This window comes from Plectropomus leopardus, chromosome 6, assembly GCF_008729295.1.
Source record: "Plectropomus leopardus isolate mb chromosome 6, YSFRI_Pleo_2.0, whole genome shotgun sequence".
Taxonomy (NCBI): domain Eukaryota; kingdom Metazoa; phylum Chordata; class Actinopteri; order Perciformes; family Serranidae; genus Plectropomus; species Plectropomus leopardus.
This window is the reverse complement of record NC_056468.1, coordinates 26,513,647-26,540,197: the sequence shown is the minus strand read 5'-3', so window position 1 is coordinate 26,540,197 and position 26,551 is coordinate 26,513,647. Positions and strand designations below refer to the sequence as shown.

Below are 26,551 nucleotides of genomic sequence, written 5' to 3'. Positions count from 1 at the left end.
GGTTGAGTAACGGTTCCTAAAAACTGCAGCTGCTTACAGAAATTACTGAGACGTTTTTTCAGATATTAAAGTACGATGTATATAATGACATCATCAATGATATCATGATGTAAAATTACATATAGTATTGTAATAGAGGACCCCCCCCCCAATTTTTCGACATACAAACAACCCACATAAACACCTCTTATTTCACTGCTGTTAAATCAAATACTATATAACGCAGATGATCTCAGCTCAAAGTCCACTTGCTAATTATCTGTCAACCGCATCTCAAGTCTTTTCTGGTGAACGGAGCATCAGGTAACTTAAAGTTAAACATTCAGGTGCATGTTAAAGGAATACTTCACCTGCAAAATGCTCATTTCTATATCAGTTACTCACACCATATTGTGTTGAATTTGTGAAGAAAACATTGTTTTTCTTGCATGCCTCTGGTGAACGGAGAATCCAAAAACAATTGAACATTCTTCATGAATTAAAAAAGGGACCCGCATTTCACAACCGAAAGACTATGAAACTTCTTAACAAATTCAAATTAACACCCGCTGAGTAATTGTTATGAAACAGGTCATATTACAGATAAAGGGTTATTTCAACAAGAGATTGAAACCCGTATAAATATTCAAAGGGTGCCCACTTTAAAATTTTTATAGCCTGTCCGCTGACTTGTGGTCATAAACCGTGTGTTTATGGTGTTCATTCAGTCTGATGTCCGGGGTCCTTGTTTCACATTCAGGTCTTGAATTCGTAGAGCTCCATTCGTAGAAAAAGACTTCAAGATGCAGCTGAAACTCTCAGTCATGAATATGTGGATCTTTTTAAGCTTGAGCTGAAACTAATGATTATGTTTAATATTTATTACCTTAAATATATTACATATTCATTTATTAAGATTTTTTCTGATTAATTTTAGAATATTATATGTAATTTAAAAAAACAATACTGAATATTTTTCCATCAACCCTGCTTGTTGAAAAAGTTTTACAAAACAATCACCAAATATTGTCCCTACTTGATAATGTGCCCCACAGCAGCTGAGCTGGTGGCTGATGGGCAGTGGACTATTAGTGCAGTGCTTGTGTTGTTGACCTGCTCAGCTGGTGTGAGGATTTAAAGTTATGTGATCTAGAGGCACAATACACAGAAAGTGCAGGGCTGTGCGTGATATTCAGCAGGCCCTCCATAGTTGAGTTTTTTTATGTCATGATCTGTTTAGGTTTGGAAACACCTTCAGTTGTTTATTTTTAAACTGGAGTTGTTATTTACAGCAACTCTCAGGTGTTTCAGGAGCTACTCGAAATGTGTCATTAGTATTTTCAGTTTAAAAAATAAACCATATGTCACCATACAAAAAATCCCACTATACAGTTACAATGATTGACGATAAACAATAAATACTGATAAACTGCCCAGCCCAAAGAGTGAGAAAACCAGAGGGATTACCATGTAACCCAGTATGGATGACACCAGTAACAGTTACAGCTGTTCTACAGGGGCAGGATGTAGGTGGAGTTGGCCAATTTGCGCTCCTGTGCAGCGGGAACAGTCTCTCTGTGACGCAGAGGTCTGTGGCAGTCAGCATCCTGAAGAGGAGGGTAGTGCTGCCTGTAACACAGCCAGGCGAAGACGAGACCCAGCAGAGAACCCACTAATACATCTACAGCAGGGAGAGAGGATAGATAGATACACACACACACACACACACACACACACACACACACAGACAGATGAGGACTTTGATATCACCACTTCATATGAATCTTTCCATATTTGTTATTTATTCCCTCTTTGGGAGGAATTTTAGGTCATGAGATTCAATTAAATTAAAAGGAAACCTCACTATTTTCCGATATTTTTGTCTCTAAGCGACCAATGGAGGCAATATTATTTAAAATTGGTTCAGTATTGAGAGAGTGCTCCAGCCGCAGCGACGAAACAGGCTGCAATGTAACCACTCTGTACAACAGGGAAGTGTTAGTTTATGTCAAATGTTGTCAAATGAGTTGGAACAGAGAAATGTCCACAGTATGGAAAGAGATGAATGTATGAAGGTATATATGCATATAGTGATATTCTTTTTCTCTGAAATACCTTCAAAATTGATCAGATTTCAAGAGTTTTCTCATCTGGAATAAAATTTTATACTAAAAAGAATCAGTTCAATAAATCAGAAGATGTACAGTAATTGTATTAAGTATCCACAATTTAAGTACATCGATATGTGTTGTTAAAAAATAATTGTTGTGATGTGACGCAAATAATATAATTATTTCTTAATCAAAATATTTATGTATTTACTGCTACAAAAGCAAAACTGACAGGTTCATATCCCGAATAAGGTGTTACATTTGCACTAAGAGTGGTTTCCCAAAATGGAAAAAAGAACACAAGCCAATCAGAGTTTTGATGACAGGATTATGAATATGGATGTCATCTCCCTGTGACAGAAAAATATCCACAGAAAAGCTGACAAATGTGGATGAGATTAATACTGCTGTACAGGCGGATGTAATTCGATTACTCATCATATTTCTTCGACTGACATGGAAAACTTCAAAATGATCCCAGTGACTGTACCAGTCAACTCACATCCTCCTTCACTGCATCCCTCTAAAACATCTTCTGGTCACCACTGTCAAGCAACCGGTTTTGTTTTTTACACAATGCACTGTGCCACTCTGAGCATTTCTGCGACTCTGACCTTGCCAGTGGTGTTTGTAGTCGCAGGTTCTGGAGAGAGCGATCACAGTCGCGATGAGTAAAGGTGTGAGGAAGGCACACAGCCGCCACGCTCTGCCTTGACCTGCTGCGTTGAAGCAGCGCAGCTTTCCTGCGACGTACAGCGCCGTGAAACCCAAACCTGCAAAGGCAACTGTGGCCAAGGAGAAACGATTTGAAATGGTGATCAGAACCAGAGGACATTTTATACAGAGAAGATGAAGAAAAAACAACAAAAAGAGAACAGATAACGGATGCTTTTTAAGAGAAACGTGGGACGATCTCTTGCTCATTTCACAAAACCAGAGCCCGAGGGCTAAAATACACTTACATATGTCTATTTTCAGATATATTATATGCCCTCCTGCCCCACTCTGTGCATTTGTTGTTTTTTTTGTTGCCTGCTGATGAAAATGTACCAGCTACTGAGGCATAATAAAGCATAAAAGGTCCTTACAGGAAGAGTGCCCGCTAGGAAAGCTCTTCCTGCCCTCCATCACCACATCTGGGTCACCACTGCAGTGCATCTCCAGGTTCATCTGACCGTCTGGGAAACAGCGATAGAAGAAGTCTGGCCGCGGTCTGAGGCAGCGACAAACACGGAGAAGAAAGCTTTAGGCTTTTATCCACTTAAACACCGGGGTTCATTATCATCTGCTGTGTTTTTGTTCAGTGTTTACCTGCCCACAACAAGTTTGATAACGTTGGTGAAAACTCCGTTCAACACCAGAGTCAAAGTCACAGCTGGATGGCGGAGAAAAAGAGACAAGTCAAGTCAGCAAACTAGTGGACATTTTTTACTTTAATATGAAAAACCAGATGTGTGTTTGCAGCTGTCTTACCCAGTGTCGCCTCCTTCAGATCTCCTCGCTCTGACTTCTTCAGAAATGCAAAAACCACGATTACAATCAGCGGGGTGAAAACCGCCACACTCTGATAGAGACAAGACAAGAGGAAAGTTTCACAGCTCTAATCCACTTAATGCCAAATTAATGTCTGTCTGTAAACAAGCATACCGTAAAACTTCAATTAACAGCCTGAGCTATTACTTGCTTAAATCACTAAATTCAACCGGCTCATATTTGGGACAAACTAAACTAAACAAACAAACAAACAAAAAATAAAAGTTAAAAAAAAAAAAAATTACAAAGTGAGACATGACCAGAAAAAAAGCTTAACAATTATAAGAATTCTGTAAAATCTTAAATATATAATTATGATAATTATGATTATAGTTCACTGACATTTTTAACCTACTAATCTCTGTTTTTGCATCTCTCTTGTTTACTGTGTTGGTATTACTGTCTTCTTTGGTGCTCATGTTGTCAGTAAAACTAAACAATTAAATTGGTGAGAATCTTACCAATCTAACACTGGGCCTCATTTATTAATATGTGCGCAGAAGGTTGTGAAGGTTGAGGTAAGACTTAGAGGCATGCAGCCATATAACTTACAAACATCAGAGAGGTGGGTACGTGGTCTCTCTCCACACGATGGAATTTATACAACCACATCTCCTCCGGCTGGATCTCACGGTAGAAAGGAGGAAGCTGCTCCGTCACACTACACCAACACAAAAGGAGCTTTGTTTGTATGTTTGTTATCTCATCATTAAAAACAATGCCTCCCTTTTGAATAATGGATCCATAAAGCAATGATGCAAATGATTCAAAGTTAGATATGCTTACAGGAACACGAGGAACAGCGCCATCCGGACGGAAACTTCCGACAGGAAACCGCGAAGCAGCCTCCTCTTCATTTTGTAGTTTGGACTGGACCTCAGTCAACAGCAAACATCATCACTCCACTTTCACTTAACTTAACTGGGACTAGAAAAAAAACAAAGACCTGAGGTTAAGTTTATTTCTTTTTCATTTTTTTTTAAATGGAGGTTACGGTTTTATGGCAAATGTTTCTGAAAAAATTCTAATATATTTCTGAATTACTATATCTATCTATCTAGCAACTAAGGTCAAATGCCATCTGAATACATGTGAATACTACATCAGCGAGGTACTGAGAATGATCGGCAATCCTAGCAGCAGTAACTTCTGAATAACGTCACCATAAAATAGGCCTAACATTCACACAGCATGTGTATAATTTAGCTAATAAATATACAATGCTTCTTTAAAATGGTTACATTTTCTACAAAGCTAATACAAAATTTAAGAAATATCTCTTCAACTATTTACATGAAATACGACGTAACAGAACCAACATAAATGAAATATTGTCTTCTATATGTTTTCCAGCACGTATTTCTCCAGACACAATAAAGTTAAAGTTTATGTAATTAATTTGGGTGCTGAAAGGAAAAGATGTCTAATGAGTGGTAAACATTTGTTTAATGAGTTAGAGAGGTTGTGCAAGTGGAGAAACAGTAAATCTAATTACTTTATATGTGGGCACATTCATGAAACAATAGAATTATCTGCTCTCTGCAGAAAAGAAGAAACTGACTTTGCTTTTTCTGGATATTATTTTGTCTACTTCAGAAGGTCCATCACACTGCATAGATGTTTTTAGTGATTTTGTCTGATGGACCTCTTTAACACATTGTAAGAAAGTACAGACTAAATTCATACAACATCTCCCTGATACACGTTATTTTTGTTAGAATGGGATTTTTATATCAGTTGTCTGTAGCTTGACTGATACTGGATTTTGTGAACACAAACAGTATTGATATCTGACAGTTTGAAAAAAAAATCCAATGACATGATATAGGCCTATATTTATTTTTCTACTTAATGGTCCAGCGTGTAAGATTTTGCGTATAGCAATGAGGACTGCAGATTGCAACCAGCTGAAACTTCTCCTCGTTAATATTCCTCCAGTGTTCATTGCTCAGGATCTTAATCAGGAGCCGAGTTATTTGAAGAGGTCTCTTCCTCCCCAAAACAAACAGACAAGGCGATCAAAACTGGTAACAGTGAATAAAGCAATTTCACGCTACAAATCAGTGTTTTTTCCAATGCTGCTCAGGTTGTTGCAGACTGACTGCTAACTACAGTGGCCAATGAGAACAAATTAAAATGTGTATGGCCCCATCTAGAAACAGTTTTAGGTTTGTCCATCCTGGGCTTTTGTAAACATGGCGAAGCAAGATGGCAAACATGAGAACCCGCTCCCTGTATAGATATAAAAGGCTCATTCTAAGGTAACAAAAACACAATTATTCCTATTTTCAGGTAAATAAACACTTAGGAAAACGTACTTAATCTATTATATTCAATTTCTGCTAATATATAAGTTCTGCCAATATTATTAGAAATTTTAAAGGTTCTCTTTTTTAACTTACCTTTGGATTTTAATTTATTAATTTTTTATTTATGTTTTCATTTCACTTTGTAAAAAAAAAGTTGCTGGGAACTTGCTGTATATTATATGTATATGTGTATGTTACTTGTTTCAGTTTTACTTATTACACTTACAACATTTGCCAAATGCATTTAAACAACGTTTTGTGCTGAAGTTTGTTATATTCCAAATTCTAAATATGACAGAAAGATTTTCATTTTTCATGGAAAAGAAATTGGTTCCAAATATCGGTCTCATTAAGGACCAATAATCACTTTTGGCTCTGAAAAACCAATATCAGTTGACCCCAAAAATACCCTTGCAATTTTAAGAAACCAATTGGCACATCCCCAGATTTAAAATCACAGTCAAGTGAAAACCCTTAGTATCACAGTGAGTTTTATAGCCCCACATCAGCACTGGTTTTTGACCCTTGTCCCCAAGATAATATTTTTCTCTACAAAGGAGGAAAAAAACTACATTAACACACAAAAAATGAGTAAAATACTCTCCTTTCCACAACATATCTCCACCACCTTCAGTCTGAGTATTTATCTGCTGAAATATCAGTAAAGATAATGTTAAAGTATCTTTCATGTTTTACCTTAGGTAGCCTCCTGCCCTGTCCAAAACAAGGCCAACATGCTGCACCTGTGTCCTCCTCCTCTAGATGATGCACATTAAATATTCTACGGTTATCCAATAGCATACAACACGGACTGTTTATAGAATAAATATATATTATTTACATATGTACTCTACAACATTTGTCCATACACAGAACAGGTCCAGCAAGCTAACACTACCTGCCTGTGTTGTAGTAACAAGATGTTAGCAGACTAAGCTAAGCTAGTTAGCAACATCTGTCAAAAAAAGACATCTGGCCCGTTTCCGCCTTGTCAAACTGGGAATCCCGGGTCCGTTACTCACATTTAACGGGTCCTGTTTTTATCTCTTCATCCTCATATTAACGTGTGTCGTTAACGTGAACCGGGCCTCGACATCCCCTGTTTGTGCCGACGGTGAAGTCTCACATTTGAGGACTTGAGAGAAACAGAGGATGCCACGGAGGAGAGAAGCGCCGCGTGAAGCTAACGGCCACATTCGGGCTGCTTCTGGTTCAGAATTTTCAAAATAAAAGTGTGTGTATTAAAATGTAGAATCGACAGTCTCATTTTGGGTTAAATATACTCGCCTGTTCTGGAGTTCTTGAACATGTAACACTGTTTTTATCAATTCATAAAATTCTTAATATCATATGTCATTTAAAAATACTAACATGTTGTTCCCAGTTTATGATACAATGCAACATATAAATAAACTATAATAATATTTTTCTAAATAACGCAGAACCCTTGAGTTAATGAAATTCAGATTTATTGTATTTTTTATAGGAATTCTTGTCGATTAAGTCCATATGAACATTGCAGAAAGAGGCATGGAAATACCTATAGAATTAATTATCTTAACTATCTTATCTTATCGAATTTGCTGATGTGTTTGTATTTCTGCTGTTTTCATTATATCCTGTGATGTGCGTCTTAATACATCTTGACTGGACTGAAAGTGAAGTTATGTTGAGGAATTCTGTGGTAAATTTGTTGTTGTTGTTGTAACACTTGGATATTTGGTAACATATATTTAGAATATTGCTCCGGAGTAATCAGTTATTATTGCAAATTTTTGAGTATTAAATTATGTATGTATTTATTCATTGTATTTAACAGTACAAGTTTTTTTTTATTTAACACATTTCTAATGCTGTTGTCTTTTTTGAGAAAAAAATAAATAACTCTTTTATTACATTTTCTCTGTTTCATTGCACCTCTGTGTATAATGTTCCTTCAAGTGTTTGGGTTTTTTTTTTGTATTGTATGGTTTTTTGTTGTGAAGCACTTTGTGACTGGTTTAGAAAAGCACTATAGAACTTTATTTTTCTTTCAATTACATGAGCTTCCTGTGTGACAAAAGCGGTTTTAGAAAATACAAATTTTTATAGTATAAGATACATATATTTTCCAGGGTTTTTTTTAATTCCATAAGCGCTGAAGTTTATTTAAATTAATAAACTGTAATCGGTTACTGGGTGTGTAAGTTTGACCATGTGAGAGCTCTGGAGTATTTTACAAACCGGAAATGGCCATGCAGGTGATTTCTCGAGCTTGACACGTGAATGCAAAAAGCCACGTCACGTTACAGCCATCTAGAGGTTAAATGACAATGTTTGCATGCATTTTTTATTTTCACAAGTGCTCAAATAAACATTTATATTTTTTTGTGATGCTCACTTTTACTTAGCAGTCACCTGACTGGTAAATACGTATATGGTTCCCTGTTTTCATTAAACAGTTCAAATAAATCTGATGCAGTGACAGCGTTTCACTGAGACAGAGTACAGCTTTATTAAAGTCAAACTTCAGGCATGTCTGAACTCTTCAAACTCAACTTTAGAATGAAAAAGGACAGAATCAATATTCTCAAATAAAAAGACAGTCATGTACAAAAAGAGTGTCGTCTCAACAGTCACACACATTTAGAAGCTGAATTGTACAGGCAAAAAGAGCACGCCACAGTAACATGAGTCTATGCAAGTTCAATGCAAACTATTTACAAGTTCTTCAACAATATGCAGTATGCAGTAACACAGGCTGAACAGTAATCAACATGGTATTTTGTGTTCATCCACGTTTTAATTGAAGCAACACCAAGAGAGATAGATATGACCCCAGTTAGAGTTACTGTAAGTAATTTTACTACAAGTAAAAAGAGATGATGAGTGCTTATGAAGGTGAATTTATTTATTTATTCAAACACTTTCTCTCCTCTGACAGCATGTCAATTTCAAGAGACAGTCGGCAACATTGCACAAAAAAAAAAAAAAAACCCAAGACATCACAGTGAACTAAAACATACCCTTCGACACACAAGGGGTCCATCCTAAATTTAAGCGTATATAAAAAATAATAATCCTGGACAAAATCCTCCTCAGGTGTATTTAAGGGTCACTTAAAGGAAAACAAACATGCTGTCTCTTTAAAAAACAAATGCGAGCACTACAATGACAATAAACCAACAAAACATACACATAAGAGAATATTTTAAGTGACTGAAATGATGCACGCTGGGACACTTAAATGAGGCATACGTAATACTGCTGCTGTAACAGCTGACAGGGGCAGGACAGGACAAACTGGCACAAAGTAATTTGTGATCATGCGATGTGCAGGTGCAAAAACAAACAAAATAAAGGCTTTTGCACAACATCTGTGCAAGGTGGCAAAAAAAAAACAAATCAGGCTTTTAAAGACAGTGTCTGATGTTGGAAGCATGCATTCAAGCCAAACAGTCGCCTTGAAAATAAAAGGCTATGAGACCAGTTGTATAATCGCAACTCTTTAGTCAGTTTCTGAAGCTACAAACACAAAGAGTCAAGGATACCTGCAGTCTGATAATGAAAAAAACATCAATAAATTAAAAAAAACTAAAATAAAATTCAAGTTTAGACATGCAGCTTGCTTTGATTTTGTTAATAAAAATGAACTGAACAAAAACACATCTCTGAATGTTTGTTGCCTGGGTCCAGACCTTGGAGCCCGCCCACTCGACCGAGCCGACAATTTGGTCTGATATCAGGCAAGAGAGTTTGGCAAACTTAAGGGCAGAAAGAAATAAGCAAGTTACAGCTTTCTTATAGGAATTCATTAGAAAATAAAGGACTTCCTAAAAGGGTCTGTAATAACAAAAAGACAAAAGACGCGCAGCACTTTAATACAGAAGATAAATGGATAACATATTTTAAAGGGAAACAGAAGTATGTTTCAAAGGGACCCTATTTTCCTATGTATTTTGTGTCTGAATGACTCAGTTTCTTAAAACTGGTCCAGAATTGATAAAGAGCGCCGCAGCCACACTGGCAAAACAGGCTACAATATAATCCCTACAGATATGTCTGCACAGTCATGTTCAACCACTAAAAAGTTCTTCTTTTTGCCGCTGACAAACTCAGATAATCACTCCAAGTGCCTGACGAGATTATGAAAAGAACCCTACAGACAAATGAAATGTTTCTGCTTACCTTTCGCAGATCTGTTTATTGTGACCAAGTCTCCCTCAAGGAAAAGTCTATTTCTAAAATCTCATGGACTTTTTCAAATTGTCAACATCAGCTAAATATTCAGTCATGACACTGTCAATCACCAAAACAACAAACCCTTCCCGCTCTCCAACTCTCACTAATGTTTCCACCGTCGTTTTTCCTGCAACTAGTCACCAACTTCTCCTTGAACGAGACTTGGTCACAAAAACAAAAAAGTTAATTGAAAAATGTTTCGTCTCTCTGTTCTATAATGTTGTCAAACACTTTCTAATAACAATCTGATTCTGTCGGTGGAAAAAACATGCACACAGAGGACATAATTGAAGGTGCACATTTGTCCGTACAGGGATTACACTGCAGCATGTTTTGCCGCAGCAGACGTAGCGGTCTCTCTCAATACTGGACCAAATTCAAACACTGTTGTCTTTATTAGTCACTTAGACACAAACATGAGGAAAAAAAGAGTCCAGGTTGAATGAGGCAAAGCCTTTTTCTGCTTTCTTTATCTGATTAAGTGCCTGTGTTTTGTATGTATGTGTAATGTGCATATATTGAGATCCCCCTCCACTCAAAACTGTATTATGCTGGGGCGTCTGGTGGCTGAGTGGATAAAGCAGGCGCCCCATGAATGAAGGCAGTGTCCTTGCTGCAGCAGCTGTGAGTTCGATTCCCATTCGTGGCCCTTTGCTGCATGTCATCCCTTCTTTCCCCTTCACACTATTGATCTGTCCTATCCAATAAAGGCCAAAAGTGTTATGCTCATTTTTACCCTACTTCAGTGTTTGATCGTCACTGTGCAGAAGTCTATTTTTTAATTCATTTTTATGTCTTAAAATCATGTCGGGAATTTTCTCATTTTTCTACATTCAGCGACTCTTGATGTTTTGATTTTAGTCTTTTTCTTTAGTCTATTGGGTAAACCCAGCTGAAACTAACGTAGTCAAAGACAGCAGTCCAGAAATAAAACCTTCTGTTCAGTTTTTGTTGCTATTGTTTTGAGGTGTGGATTTAACTTTGTGGTCACTTTAAAGGATGTAGTTTGTGGTGCTTTTGAAATGTATTGCATTATACAGAGCGGTGTCTCTTATATTTTATCCACCATGTTTATATTAATGAGAAAAGACTAAATATTAAAAACACCTCTCGCTGTAACAAAGTGCAGTTTTACAGTATCCCAATCTGCAGTCTCAAAAATGATCATACAGTTGAATTAATACCTCTATAAAACAGTGTCTACAAAAACATTATTTGTAACCTTCATAAATAGGGATGGGAATTTCTAAAAAAATAAATAAAATTTTTTAAAAATTGTATTCCAATGCCATAGTCGATTCTGCTTTTTGGTCCAATTCTATATCTGTTCTCTTATTAATTCCTGATCAATTTTCTGTGTAAAAATAGAGAGCTGATGTTTGAGTTGAGCGAGCTGCACCCTGACAACTAGCTGTAGCAACAGTTTGTCAGTCATCATCTAAAATGGATGAATGAGAGAATATTTTACCGCATTTGTTTTGACTTTGGTTTGCTTCGTCAGGGGTGTTTGCTGGTGTTTACATTCTTACTTTAAATGATCATTTTACAAACATTACAAGCAGCATTGTTGTCATCTTTCTTGAAATTAAGCCAAAATTTGGACTGCTGCATGCAGAAAACGTGCATGAGCCTGATGTCTTTCTTTTGCACAACTGTAAGAAAAAGACGCTGGCATTGATAAAAAGATTTCAAAAGCTCAGAGGCAGAAGATTCAGATAGGTCAGACAATTTGATACCAGTTCTCGATTCCCATCCCTCTTCATATAGGTACAATTTATTTCAGGTCTTTTGTATCAGACTGCATCAGTTTTAGCTCAATGTATCGAACAAACTGACAAGCAAATATATGCACTCTCTGCCTTCAAAAAGACCCTAAATGAACTAAAATGATTTTGTAACATTGGCACAGTTTCACCCTGTGGCTCCACTTTTAACAGCAAGAGGCTTAAAAAAATCATCTTTTAAGGGCAGAAGTCACAAACAGTCATGTAACTGGGGTAAAATCACAAAAAGCTGAGCCGTTATTACAGATAAACTCTCTTGAGGCAGGCAAAGAAAGAAAAAAAAGCACAAAAACTCCTGAAACTGAATCTTTACATTCCTATACTGAACTGCTTCACACTGCTTTAAACACCAATTACAGTGAGTCACGATACAAGTCGATGAGCAGTGGCTGTTTCCAAAGTGTGGAATCATTACACCAAATGTAAAAAAGAATAATATGCAATGACTAAATACAGATATATTATGTAAAACTCCCCATGTTTTTTTTAAATATTTCACTTACACTGTGGTGGAGGGGGAGACAAACTACTGCACTGGTGTTTGAAAAAAGAAATTGGTATAAAATGTGGTGCAATAAATACAAAAATTTTGGATCTGACAGATGAGCGATTAAAAACACTGTACAGGAGTTTGTATTTGTACATCATACTGAACTGGACTGTTGTTATACCACTACGTCTTTACATAAAGCCCAGCCTTGAGGATGTTCTCCAGGTGGAAAATGAAGGAGTGCCTCTGGTGGACTTTTCTGTACGAAGCCGGGCTGGCAGTCATTCCTACTTGTGCCAAAAGAAACCAGCAGCATTTAGGCCACTTTCCTCAAAACGAAAAAAAAATAAACAAAAAAACCCAGCAACTCACCACGTTTCTGACCGAGGAAAAAGTTACAGCACAGTTTAAATTCCGACGTTACTACAAGAAGAAGAGGTATCCATTTTGAAACACTTGTCTTATGTTCTTTTAAATATACATTTCTGTATATGTATGACCTAGCTAAACTGTGTCGCGACAAGCCGTGTAAAAGTGCTTTTCAGAAAAAGTTTGGCAAAACAAAAAACAAAAGCGTCAAAGCGGTCACAGTACACGACGTTACTGAAATGGACTGCATCTGGGCAGTAGTTACTACAGCCAGAGTCAAACTTAAGGCTGATGAAAAATACTTTAAGACAGCACCAGTGATCACAAGCTGAGCCCCTCCGTCTACAACACAAAGAACCGCTCGGAGGAAATGTGGGAACAGAAAAAGGGAAAATAAAAAGCTTCTGTCTTGTCGTTTAAAAAAGCGATTCCTTCTTCCAGGAACAACCAGAGAGGCGAGGCTCTGTCCCTCCTGGTCTGTACGTACTTTACAATATTATGAGCCAATTATGTACACAATGGCGAGTGAGACTGGCAATATGAAAATCACAAGTACTTTTGTAATGTCATACCATTACACTATATACCATTATATTTCACCTTAATAGGACTATTTTCACAAGGAGGTCTGCGTAATGCTTAACACCTAAACAAACAAACATAATACACCACTCACCGAGATGAAGTGAGAGAATCTGTCTGTAAACATTAACAAACATAGATACTGTATATAATTATATTCATCTATACCCATAAGTATATTAAAACCATGTCTAAGGAAGGTTGGAATGTAGTGTGGTCCTGAAAAAAATTGCACAAAATCCCCCCTTTTTTTTCCTCCACGAAGAAGAAGAAGAGATAAATACGATGACGGATCACGTCTGGAGTGATGATCGGCTGAGGAGGAGGAGGAGGAGGAGGAAGGCTCGTCTCCGCACAGCCATCCTGTGTGTGAGATGCCGACCACGGCTTACAGCAGGTAGACAAGGAGTGGAGCAGCGTGGCGGTGGAGAGGTTCAGCTTCACATCCTCCTCCCTCTTCCTCCACCTCTCTCGTCTAGTTCTTAAAAGTGCCAGAAACTGACGACGTGACAACACTTAAAATTTCCACAGCTGTAAAAATTAAAAAAAAAAAAAAAAAAAAAAGAAACATAATGAGGTGGTGGTCTGGGCCCTCCAATGGGCGCAGACGAGCTGTAGAGAGCGTTATTAGTGGTGTTTTAGTAGCAAGAGAAGGGAGGGGAAAACTGTGCACAATGATGCCTGGTTAGTTCCCCTGCCGACACTCCGGTCGCTCTCGCCACAAACGGCATCGAGGTGTTCGTCTGTGTGTCTCAGCTCGGCCATCGCACTGGTCAAAAAGCACTGTATTCCCTTTCGTCGTGCACTGCTTCAGATCAGAGGTGGATCAGAGCCCAGGGGGCCGACGGGAGCACACTTTACAGGGAATGAGGTATTGAGGGAGCTGCGGTGTCACTCTGAAGCCGGATGGCCCGCCTCCGGCTCCTCTTTGACGCTGACGGGGCTCAGAGCGGAGCGGCGTGGCTGTGCCGAGCTGGAGCCCAGGGGGCTGGCGGGGTTGTGACTGGAGCAGCAGGGGCGGCCTTCCAGGGAGGAGGAGGTGAGCGCCCCCGCCTCGTGATCCCGGCAAAACGAGCGAGGGCAGAAGTCACAGAGAGACGAGGCCGGGGCGCCGCAAACGCTGCAGTCGTGCCATGGACATTCCCAACGTCCTACAGACAGACATGGAGGTCATTATGGTTTCAAACCTGAGGGTCGAGACCCCCACTGAGGGTCACTGATAAAAAGTAGAGGTCATGAGATGATTAACAGGACAGGAAATCAGATAATACAAACTTCATCCTGTGAATTACTTAGTTATAGTATCTATCCAGGCCTCCAAAAATATTCAGATAAAACAAGGAGAAAAATCACTTTTTGATTCAGTGGGTCACAGTATTTGGACAATTATGCATCATTAAGTTTGAAGGGGTCACAAGGTAAAAAGTACAATATAATATACTGACATTGACACACCAGTGGTGCTGATACGATGATGCCAATAATGGCAATTATGTGCCAAACCTCTCTAAAAACTTTTAAAAGTTCACGTCACCCAAACTACATAAGACATACAGTATATTCTCATGAAACTCCAGAGATGGGCAGTAGCTCAGTTAAATGTATTTAAAATTCATATTCAATTACATTTGAGTGTTTTCTATTTTTTATTTTGCTGAATAAGATGAAATTTGTAACAAAATACTCAGAGAGCTTACATTTGTGTATTTGAGAAAATACATAAAGAGTGCAGCTCTGCTTAACTTGAGTTTGTTTTTTTTTGGGACAACCTCATTTTTTATTCACTCAACTCAGATATAAAAAAAAAAGGCAGCCAGCAAACGTAGGCCCTACACTATGACTTATAATGCACAAAGTGCAGATATTCTTGCAATAAAAGTATCCAGCGAGCATCCTGTTGATGATAATGCCACAGCAGTTTCATGCAGTGTCGCTCTAGCTGAGAATCCACCCTACTCTGAGGGGTACTATTAACAGCAGAAAAAAATTATAACACAGAACACAAATATACATATAACACAAAAAGTCGTGTCTATTTTTTGGGAATTTCCCACAATATTTCTTGTAATTACTGGCTATGTTTACCTTTTCAGGACTTCATATGCAGCCTGTGACTAACAACCAGGCATTGTATGTAGACATTGCCAGTTTTGAGCCATCACAAACAGAAAGGGTTGGGTATTCATGGTTTAGGAACTGACCTTTTGTTTAGAGAAGTTGTGTAAGTGTGAATTAATAAATCAGTATGGGTACTAGTAAAGTAAGCAGTGTTTTTTATACCTCTGCAGCATCACAGCAGGTATGATATGCTGCTGAAATCAAATGGAATTGCCATGAAAAATATTTGTTATAAGCAAGTTTTCAACATTGTGCATCTTCAGATTTCACTGGATTCACAAACATAGAAGCTCATTGTGTCATTACCGTATGGCGGCTTGGTGAGGTTGAGACACAGCAGGTGGTAAGCTTTCGGACAGTCCTTTCTGTCACACATCACCAGCTCGCCTCCTTCTCCGCAGCAAAAACAGAAGTACTCATGCGTGTGTTTGCCCTCTGGCCGCAGCTTCCGCTTCTTCGGCTTCAGCTTGGCGTTTCGGGCCTTCTCTTCTTTCTCCATCACCACAGCACTCTGGAGAAAATATAAAAACACCAATGGTATCAAACACGGCTTCTAAAGTTGGGATTACTCTGGAACTGGATGTACGGTGGCGAGGGTAAGCGTGCTCACCGTTGGCTGCACCCCGAGGAATCCAGAGCAGTTGTCTGATCCACAGTGACAAGACGATCTCCTGTTGCCCACACAGTGCAGGTTGTAGTTGAACGTCAGCTCTGTGTCTGCAGGAACAACAGAGACAGGATTCATTGATCCTCTGACTCACTTCAAGTGCATGTTACATTTATGTAGGAATGTAACAGAATATGTATGTGTCATGTTTCCATGTGAACCCACCGGCCTCGATATCACACAGGGTGAAGAGTCCGATGCGAACGTCTCCGTTTACCGTCCACTTTTGGGTTTCACAGTTTGGGCTGCAGCTGTGGTTCATAAACCGAGATGAGTTTCCTTTTGGGCCAGCGTCTATCACACGATCCTACGACGAAGGATGGACATTAAGACACCAGAGACTCAGTGGATGTCTCTCCTCTAAACAGTGTTTATCAGTTTATTGCTGACGTTACCTTGGTGAGAGTGAGCATGTAGAAGTTGGTCACATGATTTTCGTGGGCGCGTTTGATTCGCTGCTGGCACTCCTCTGAGTCGATCACCTCTCCCACATACTCTGTCACAAAGTCACCCTGGAGGTAACAAAGATCAAATTTTTTACGTTTGTGTTTTTATGTCGATTTAAAATTGCTTAAAAATAATGAGAAGGGCAGGAATCAATGTCATGAAAGACTCAATAGGACAAGTGTTTCGGAGACTTTTGAATGAGTCTGATCATTGGGTCATTAGGGATTTGACTCGAAGATCAAGGTCATTTTAAACTTTAAAAACAGCCATCCGGAGAAAACATTAGCAAAGTTTTGTGCGTTGACATAAAGGATCTTGGCACCCTGAACTGCAATCACAGCTGGGCAGATCCTCTGCAGCGCACTGGTACAAAAACATATGTACGTGTGCGCCGTAACTATCATATATGTTTTTATAAATGCTTTGTACCTGTCTGCTTTGCACCTTACATGTTATTAATCGATTATTGTTTGTTATTCAATGGATGTGTGACGCTACTATTGTTGTATGCATGTGTTGGGCGTATATGAATCACCTGCTGTTTTGGCTAAAGTTTCCAATGTCTAGATTCACTCCAGGCAGCAGGAGAGGATCAATTCAACTCACCATCTCCTCTGGGCCCACTGTCACACAACACTGATACGTTCTCTGCTTTCAAATGTCACTCTGCAAATTGAAGAAAATCTTGACCCATAGCATGATGCAAGAAGCACAAGTTGACTAATCTGCAGTTCCTGATTTTGTGGTTTGTTCTCAGCATCCATCAGTGCTGGCTCAGCAGGAACAACGGTCATTTTGAACATATTTTATCCTGTTAGATTTTCTAGGTTTATTTTGACTTTTTTGTGTGTCTGATTATACTACAGGAGGCCGGTTCAGACAAATGTTTTGGGTAAAAGGACTGAGCTCACCTTCCTGAGAGCCTGGTTTGTCCTGAGGCCCCACCCACGGCCGTCTGTCTTAAAAACTTCTGTCTCTGCATACAGACGCTTTGAGAAACACTGATTCTCACAGCTTTCTCCCGCAGGACACACCTAAAAACAATAAAACAGCATAACAGGTAGGAAGTGTGATCTCTCATGACTGCTTACTGGTTTTACTGTTCAAGAAATTAGCTATATAAACATGCACGCAGACCTGTGGATGACACTCGTACTGCAGCATGCGGTTGAGACACTGGGAATGGAGGCTGCAAGGATGCTCATCTGTTGGCCTACAGTTGCATCGTGGGATTTCTGACAAGTCGGCTACGTGCATTTGCACTTTCCCCACTGGTTTGTTGGACTGATACAAGAAAAAAAACACCCAAAGAATAAGTAAAAACACTGAAGACTTACTGAGTGAATAGAACATCTACTTACAGTTTTGCGGTTACTTGTTCATTAAAATGACATTACCTTGATGAATTTGTAGGGTGGAGGTTTACGAGAGTTGCGTTCCTGTTCTAGTGCCTCCCTGCTCTCCCTCTGTGCCTTAAGCTCCTGAAACCTCCGAGCAGCTTCTTCCAGAGCTAAACACACAAAGGACATCTCAGAGAATCAGCCTTCCTGCACCTTTGAAATTATGAAATCACAGCAGATGTCTACAAGGAAATTTCTATGGAAAAAATACCTTTCTTGAAGGTTTTGTTGATGTTGATCTGACCCGTGACAAAGTTCTTGTCATTCTCTACGTAGGGGAAGACACGGCCCTGGTTGATCCAGTAGTAGTCGTGGGAGCCAAAGAAGAAAACAGGGAAGTCACCGACATCGTGACGAAGGCTCTGAATGTTTGATGGCACCAAGCGAGGGTTGCAGATCTCCGCTGGCCACCACCTGCGAGGGAAACAGGACAATGACGTTGAAAAGTTAGGAAAGAGACGAGTGTGGTGGAAAAGAGGTCCTAAAAGATGTCTTTGCACCATCTTATTCTTTTCTATTGAAACACATGTGAATGATAATTTTTCAGAATTGTATATACAAGTATAGAAAAGCTCCTGTAAAATCCTATATCTACATGTTTGACTAACAGGAATGCCATTTTTGGCATATAATCATTTTTCTTAAATGGAAGAGACATTGTTTGTGTTCTGTTACTACATTTAAACCTAACAGCACTCCAGCAGCCTATAAACTGCAGAAGAAATATTAAAGAGTGCAAGAAAGAAAACACCACTTCTGTGCTCTACTTAGTACTTTCTGAATACCTGTATCTATAATATCACATCACATACTGTTTCAGTGTGAGGTGCAAAGCAAATCTGTTGCACTGAACTTAAACAATAAGACTGGTAATATACATAATTTTTTTAATGGATTATTTCCGCGTAGCTAATGCTATAAAAGAACAACAATAAATCCGTCCCTAACCCAAAGCCTGTTTTGTCCTTCTAGAGACATAAATCTGTAGTTAGTTTTGGCTTCCTCATGGGATTTTTTTTAATTAGAATTAAAATACAGAATATCACAAGACTTATCCTTTAAAGAAATAATTTAACCCCAAAATAACCATTTGTAAATCAGTTAATCACCTCATGTTGCATTAAATTTGTGGATAAAATTTGCCTCCAGAAATGAAAAAAAAAAAAGAAAAAATATTGATAAATCGAAGTCATGGGGTCAGCATTTAACAACAGTACATCTTTATCAAAAATCTGTTTACAAACTTTCACAAAACTCGTGCCGTATAATCATTTATCCAGATGCTCAGTCCTTTCCGATAGGGAACTGAACTAAAAGTTTAAACTTGGAACTTATCTATGCTCGCTGCAAAGCCACACTCCACTGACAAAAACAGTCATTTTACCTCATTTTACATGAGAGATGTTGGTCTACTGCTGCCTCCATCAGTCACTTTGTTTGTGTTGTTGTTTGACTTTAGTGTTTTAAAGGGTTAGTGCGGATTCACCAAAGTCACGCAATAATAAAAACTACCCTACTGATGGAGGCAGCAGTAGACCAGCGGCTCCCCTGTTCAGAGATGTCAAATTACTGTTTTTGTCAATGGAGTCTGGCCCTGAGGGGAGCACAGATATGTTTTGTCAGTAAGAGCTGTCTGGATTGTGTGAGAGTTTGTAAAGTTATGTTTTAATATAGTTTGGCTGTTGTTGAATGTGGACCAGGGTTGGAAATTAACTCATTTGTCCGCCTGCCTCTGTGGCTGGTCGATTCAAAAATCTACAGCCACTCAATATATTCCCATTGTTTTTTGGGCTAGCAGCCACTTGCACACTTGACCAACATTTAGCTGGTGGCTGGTACTAATTTTTGACCCTGATGTAGACCATGATGACTTATATTCATCTAGAATTTCTCCAATTTGTGGGGCATCCACTAGTTCCCCTGGTAGAGCGGGGGCCCCATGTGTAAAGGCTGTGTCCTTTCCACTGCAGTTTCTATTCCGGCCTCTGTCCTTTTCTACATGTCATCCCCTCTCACTCTCCCCCTTTCACGCTATAGCTGTTCTATCAAATTAAGGCAAAAAAGCTCCCAAAAATAAACTCTTAAAAAAGAATTTCTGTATTCTTCATTTAACATAGTCATTCGAGAAAAACGTTTTCTTCTGAAGTTCAATGAAACACAGGGGGGACGAACTGATATACAAACAGTCATTCGGGTGTTTAAGTATTCCTTTAAAAGCATAAACTGACCGTTAAACAACCTTCAGCAGTCTATAACCAGTGCTCTCTGCGTACCTGTAGTTGCCCAGTTTGACCCAGACAATCTGTTTGTAGTGAGGTTTCTTCCCTGCCCTGCAATCGCTGCAGGACCACGCCCCCTCCGGCATCTCTATCTCCAGACACTCCGGGTGGAAGGAAGCCGGGCATGTGTCGCAGCACAGCAACTTGCCTCCTACATTTGTGTGTATGTACACATGTATGTGTGTGTGTGTATGTACACATGTATGTATGTGTGTGTGTGTGTGTATGTATGTACACATGTATGTGTGTGTATGTATGTACACGTGTATGTGTGTGTATGTATGTACACATGTATGTGTGTGTGTGTGTGTGTGTGTGTGTGTGTGTGTGTGTGTGTGTGTGTGTGTGTGTGTGTGTGTGTGCATGCGTTGTGGAAAATGGGTATGCAAAGAGAGGAGGAGTGTCTGATTAGGTGATGCATCTTAAAACCTGGACAAACTCTGAATCTAATTTGCAGACAAGCCTATGAAAATTATAAATACAACAAATACAACGAGTCTTGTTTTTCCAACATCTAGTATGATGTGAAAATATTGTCTGTGTAGGGAAAACATCTTTATCTACAGCTACCATAGTAACATCTGGTCATTGTTCTGAAATCAAAAACTAGTGCCAGGAGCTTTTTGCTCGAGTGGAGGCTCCAGTGAGAGCCGCACTGCGTGAAAATAACTGATTTTTGGAAACCACTGCATGGCGTTCTCAGGCCGGTTACAACTTTCACTGCAGCAGTTTAAGCATGTCTGGCAATCAGATTCAGAGCACTGTACCAAGACCAGTCTACGGGAAATACATGCGGCAGCACAGGAATAAAATCAGCCAGTGAGTTAACAATGGATAAGGGTTATATTCAAATAATAAATTATTGGCAAAAAGCAGGCATGCAGTCCTGCCAGTAAAGCAAACTTTCCCATCACACATATCGCATCCTGCACAGACCAGCTTGCATGGAATCAAATTATTTTATAATATAGCAATTTGGAATTTTTTTCTTTACATCACAACAAGAAAATAGCGTTATTTTACTATTCTTGCACTCATCTCTGCTTAACTGTGATCAGATCTGGTCCTGATTGAGACTGTATTCCATTCAAGGCAGGTCAAAGCTTGAGAAAATGGGGTGAGCCAAAAATTTCATTTCATCTGAAAATTTCAGTCAAAAATAAAACTTAGTTGCAGTCAGCCTAAAAAGAGGTGAGGCCTTTCAAATCAAAAACAAGCCCAGAGTGCTGAAGCAGAGAAGCAGTGCGCCTCCAGCAGTGATAAGCTCCACAAACCACAGACAGAACCTGAATTAATCCAGAGCATCCTGCATCATACAGTAATTTAAGTACTGGAGCTTTGATGACCAATTACATTGTCCCAGAATATTTAAAAACTGTTTTTATTTATGCAGTATGTTTAAACTAATTGGCTTTGTTTTTGTCTCTGTAAAGCGATTTTGAGCATAGTGAACAGCGCTCTATAAATAACAACAACAACTTTATGGCAGAGACAAACACTCAAATTGACTGTTTATGTAGAGCATCAACCAATGGGCCTCGTGCAAGAACCACTCGTACGAACAGATGTGTTTGTGACACGTACAAATGACTTAAGAGACCTTGTTGCATTCACCTGTTTTCCTGTACTTTTCTTAATATCATGAATACATAGATTGTCTTCCTCCACAGAAGAGAATCATAGTGCTTTATTTCAAATTAATCTGAAATCAAATATGATGCTTAAATAAACTCAAATTATCGTTAATGACTAAATAAAGCTTAATTACTACAATAAACCACATTATCGTGGCCAATTTATTGAGAATTTGTTTTGACAAGATTTTGTGGTTTTATTGGCATATTGTAAAATCTTCTGGTGCACCAAACAGTGTAATACCACCTGATGAATAATCCTCTCTCATCCATCTCTGTGACATTACCACATGCCATACACATTTAGCATCTCACCATTTTCTTCTTTGAACATGGCAGTTGCTTTTTAATAAAACTAATAATTTGACAAATATTCTTAACTCAGGGTTCACTTCCAAGGCCAAGTCACATTTGACATCTACAGACAGAGACAGGGTTTATATGATCACCTGTTGTCACAAGGCCCAGTTGTCCTGCTATGACACCTGGACAACTTCCACCTGCTAAAGAAGGCCTGAAAGCTGCCCGAGTATCTTAGAATAGCTGAGCAAGTGAACTTTGAGTGTCGAATCTTCATCACAACATTTTTACCAAACATTTTATTGTTTTATTCTCATAATTATGTGTGTGTGCGTCATCATGGCAGAATGTGGTCCTGGTGACACCTGCTGTAGCCGAACTACCACAAGTGTTTATATTTATCTGTCTTTAAAAAGACTTTGGTAATGCAAAAAAAATGTGCAAATAGAGTCATCAAACTTTACAGATGTGTAGTCGAGACCACAATGAACACAGAGTAGATGGATTATTGCCCTCCCACTTTACACCATTAGGTGGGTTTCCGTTACAGATTTGCGCTACACTTAAGCGATATTTTCAAAATATCGATAAAACACAATTGTGAAATGACTGCGTCTCCATTGAATGATGTTATGCGACTCCTCCTCTGGTGATAACATTCCAAGAAGCCTGGCGATGGATGTTCAAAACATCAGCAGATTTATTTCTATCACAGCCAATGCACTATTTCGTCATTATTTCCAATCGAAGGCTACATAAGCATGTTATGCCAGTGATAATGGAAAGGCAAGCCCCTTATACATGGGAGCGGCCACGTATGAGGGATTTCTATGAGGTGATGGTCAACGATTAAGGAATTGTGGATTCAAAACTTCTGGATGATCCGCTCAATTTTTGAAGAGTTATGCGATGCAATAACACCTCTTGCAGGGCCTGCTGCATCATGCCAGAGGGAGCCAGTTCCTGCCGATAAGCGCATAGCCATAGCATCATGTAACATATAAAAGCGAAAAAAGTGTTTCCATTGCAGTATTGCGAAATACGGCTTTTTTGAATCGCTGGAAATACCACCTCATGCCAGAGTAAAAACTTTTGAGTTTTTTTCTGAAATTGACGTGTTTCCATTGGGTGTATTTTATATTCGCAATTTGAGGGTTAATGGAAATCCGCCTACTGGTCGGCATTGGCTTTAACTCGCAGCTCGTTGTATCGCAGCTGGCCCTGCAGGATGGTGTCTAGGTATTTTTGTCTCAGCTGCTCTGATGACACATTACTGGAAGCTGTATTAATATTTTCTTATTATTTCAAAGCCTCTAATAACATCACTGACACTGCTAAATGTGTTCTGATTTCAGACAGCTTAGCTTTTTACTCTTGAGTGAAAGCTGCCCACCAGTGAAGCATAACGGCCTTGTTAGCAAATTAGGGGCATGAATTATGCAAATAATGATGCAGTGAACAGGTGACATTCATCAGGTTGAAACAAGAAACATGCCTTTTTCACAGGACACATTTTAATTTGTCATAGTAGGAAAAGCACAGGTGTTAATATCACCATAAACAGAACCAGTAACATTAACAATGGCTCTGTTCTATTCAAGTGTCAGAGTAAACCATGACACTGAGACAGTGAGCCGGTGAGACAAGTACAATATCAAGACCTGAAACTTTACCATTTAAATTTGAATTAACTTTTCTATTTATACCTGCGCTTTTCCGACTTTGACATGTCACAATGTCTGCTGCTAAAAAGGCTAATTTGTGGTTTGTTTTGGTAAATCCAAGTTCTCGTTTACCCCACTAAAGAGAGGTTTGGTGTGAGAGTACAAAACTGTTCTTGAATGAGGCCCATTGTTTCCTGTTAATGTGTTAGGGAACTTGGCTGAGGTTACTTTGCACCACTCTGCATTAAAATTAACTGCGTGTCTAACCAGTTAATTAACTTTGCACCTCAAGGCTTTGAAATGAAAGATGCGTACAAAAAAGGGGAGCAGGCACAACACAAACACAGAGCAGTGGGACAAAAGGAGAAAGAGAAAAACTGTTCAGTTACCTTTCCCAACATTCTTTTTGGTAGCTGACGAAGGAGAGGGAATCATAGGTAATTTCAACTCAGCACGATTTGACTCAGTCAGAAGGTAGTGGGACTTATAGGCATATGAACTTAATATGGTGTCAGTAAGGTCTTGCACTAACAGTCCTACACAAGACACACAGGAAGAGACGGGGGTGAGCCGCAGTCAAACTCGAAATTACCCAAAATTCACAAAAAGAGAAAAAACAAAAACTCACACTCTCACACACACGCATAGAAGAAACAAGAAAAAGAAAGTTGGTCCTGACACAAAGAGGCCAAACAATGCACTCAACTTATCAGCAAGCAAAAAAACATCACTTACAAACTCGTTAAAGACAGATTTTTTTTTTTAATCCTGTTGTTCTCTCACTCATCACCATCCAGGACAGATGGGATTGTTTTTAAGCAGAGTGCAGTGTATCATTCATAGTATTAGTATCGTGATGGAAAACAAACATTACATTTCACAGCACTGCTATTCATGAACAACAATGCCAAACATGAAACATGTAATATTAAAAGATAAGGTTTTACTCATGAGATGTTACTGCAGTTGTGACTTAATCAAAAAGGTAATATTCCTTAAAGAAGATGAAAAAACTACAATCACGGAGGGTGATTGGGTCCTGTTGATGCTCCAATGTGAAGTGCAAGTAAGAGAAACTGACTGAAACCAGCCGGTGGGAGAAAAATCATTGCTTGTGGTGAAATTAAGAGCTTCCACGTGTGTCTTCTCCGTCTGTTTGTGGTCACTGCTAAAAAAAAATCACGACTGTGGGAGAGGAAGGCTGTTAGCGTGTGCAGTGGTGCGAGCTTACCTCTGGCACACAGGAAGCACCAGCCCACGTTGATCGGGGAGGTGAGGAGGCCGTTCCTCTTGGTGCTGCCGTGGCTGCTGCAGATCATGATGTGATGGGTGATGGCAACGCTGCCAGCCGCCACGCAGCTGTCTCCTGTGTGATAGGCCACTGGACAGCGGATGCAACGCATGAGACGGCCTGGACGAGAGGCAGAGGACAGACAGAGAGGACTTTGTGGTCACACTCATGTGGCTGTGAAACAGTGCAGTGCATATAGAGCTGAGTTTTCATGAATAATTAGGTCAAATTTCTTTATGTGTTGCAGCTGTAATTAAAGGAAATCAGAAGGGAACTAGAATTACTGCCTTATGGGTGTATGCCTCCGCAAAGTTACACTTTCCATCCATGTCTGTCCAGATTCATACACTGTGTAGCCATGACAGTAGACAATGCTTAAAATATGGATATTTCTGCAAAGCAGCCACATATTCTGAATCTTGGATGCTTACACACATCTTCAACTCGGCAGCACAGCAGATTTATACAATCAGCACAGTTTCAAGCAAAATGCCTAACATTAGTGTCACCACGTCAGTATCTGACCAAACATCTCCCTTTCAGTCCTGACATATGACTATGAGTAACAAGAAAACAAGAAGAGTGTTTTTGTAAAACATTATAACATCACAGTGAAGCTGACCTTTGCCATTTTGGATCTTAAATTTCATCACTTCATCATTACTTCCCCATTAGACAATTGTGTAAAACTGTCATAATTAGCTCATGAATTCTTGGGACCAAAAACATGTTTTCTTAGGTCACAGTGACCTTTGACATCCAAAATCTAAATAAACATTTGTGCCAAACTTGAGGTTTTCTTGAGATTTCGTTTTATGGGAATGGGAAAGACATCAGGTCATAGTAACCTCTAACCACCGAATTCTAATCCGTCAACAAGGTGTTTATAAAATATCAGGTTCATGAAAATGGGAAGTACATATGTACGGACAGACAAACAATTTGAAAACTATTTGTGGCTAAGACAATAAAGACTTCAGATGGTAAAATGTATTTTTTTCTCCTTGCTTCATTTGTACAAGAACAAAAACGAAACACAAAAACATGGTTTAACACTGAACATTCACACTTGATGTTTTGGACCAGTGGTTCCCAACACAGGGGTTCAGAGGGCTGAAAAGAAGAAACAAACTAAGTTCCACTAGACTTTTCTTTGTTTTCATTTGTTTGATTGAAACATCTGTTCGAGGCCCAAAAAGGTAAAATTATGAAATATTTCAATCTTTGAAAAATGTCTCTCTGGTGGAACAACTCATCACCACATACACACACAACATAATTGGCAAAGGGATGTAATTTGGGTCTTCCTGAGAGCTTTAAATAAAATATTACTTTTCTCTCTTTCACTTTGTAAAAAGGCATAACTAGCAAAG

General features: G+C 39.0%; 2 protein-coding genes across 2 annotated transcripts in view; both read right to left on the bottom strand.

The window, feature by feature from the left end:
• Window positions 1–427: 427 nt before the first annotated feature.
• On the bottom strand, window positions 428–7,108 carry plpp5 (phospholipid phosphatase 5). The gene is made up of 8 exons (XM_042488542.1): window positions 6,955–7,108; window positions 4,410–4,550; window positions 4,176–4,284; window positions 3,564–3,654; window positions 3,402–3,465; window positions 3,179–3,303; window positions 2,705–2,875; window positions 428–1,660 (listed from the first exon to the last, which is right to left on the bottom strand). Exons 2-8 carry the CDS (start codon window positions 4,478–4,480, stop codon window positions 1,491–1,493), a joined length of 801 nt encoding a protein of 266 aa, XP_042344476.1. The 5' UTR covers window positions 4,481–4,550; window positions 6,955–7,108; the 3' UTR covers window positions 428–1,490.
• A 6,476-nt stretch (window positions 7,109–13,584) lies between these two features.
• Window positions 13,585–26,551, bottom strand: part of nsd3 (nuclear receptor binding SET domain protein 3) — a 28,062-nt gene continuing 15,095 nt past the window's right edge. Inside the window, 12 exon segments of the mRNA XM_042487540.1 lie at window positions 13,585–14,529; window positions 15,803–16,007; window positions 16,107–16,213; window positions 16,329–16,470; window positions 16,559–16,675; window positions 17,522–17,644; window positions 17,748–17,894; window positions 18,008–18,120; window positions 18,222–18,424; window positions 20,284–20,440; window positions 24,277–24,423; window positions 25,119–25,298. Of these exon segments, the coding sequence (XP_042343474.1) occupies window positions 14,270–14,529; window positions 15,803–16,007; window positions 16,107–16,213; window positions 16,329–16,470; window positions 16,559–16,675; window positions 17,522–17,644; window positions 17,748–17,894; window positions 18,008–18,120; window positions 18,222–18,424; window positions 20,284–20,440; window positions 24,277–24,423; window positions 25,119–25,298 (1,901 nt within the window). The 3' untranslated portion in view covers window positions 13,585–14,269.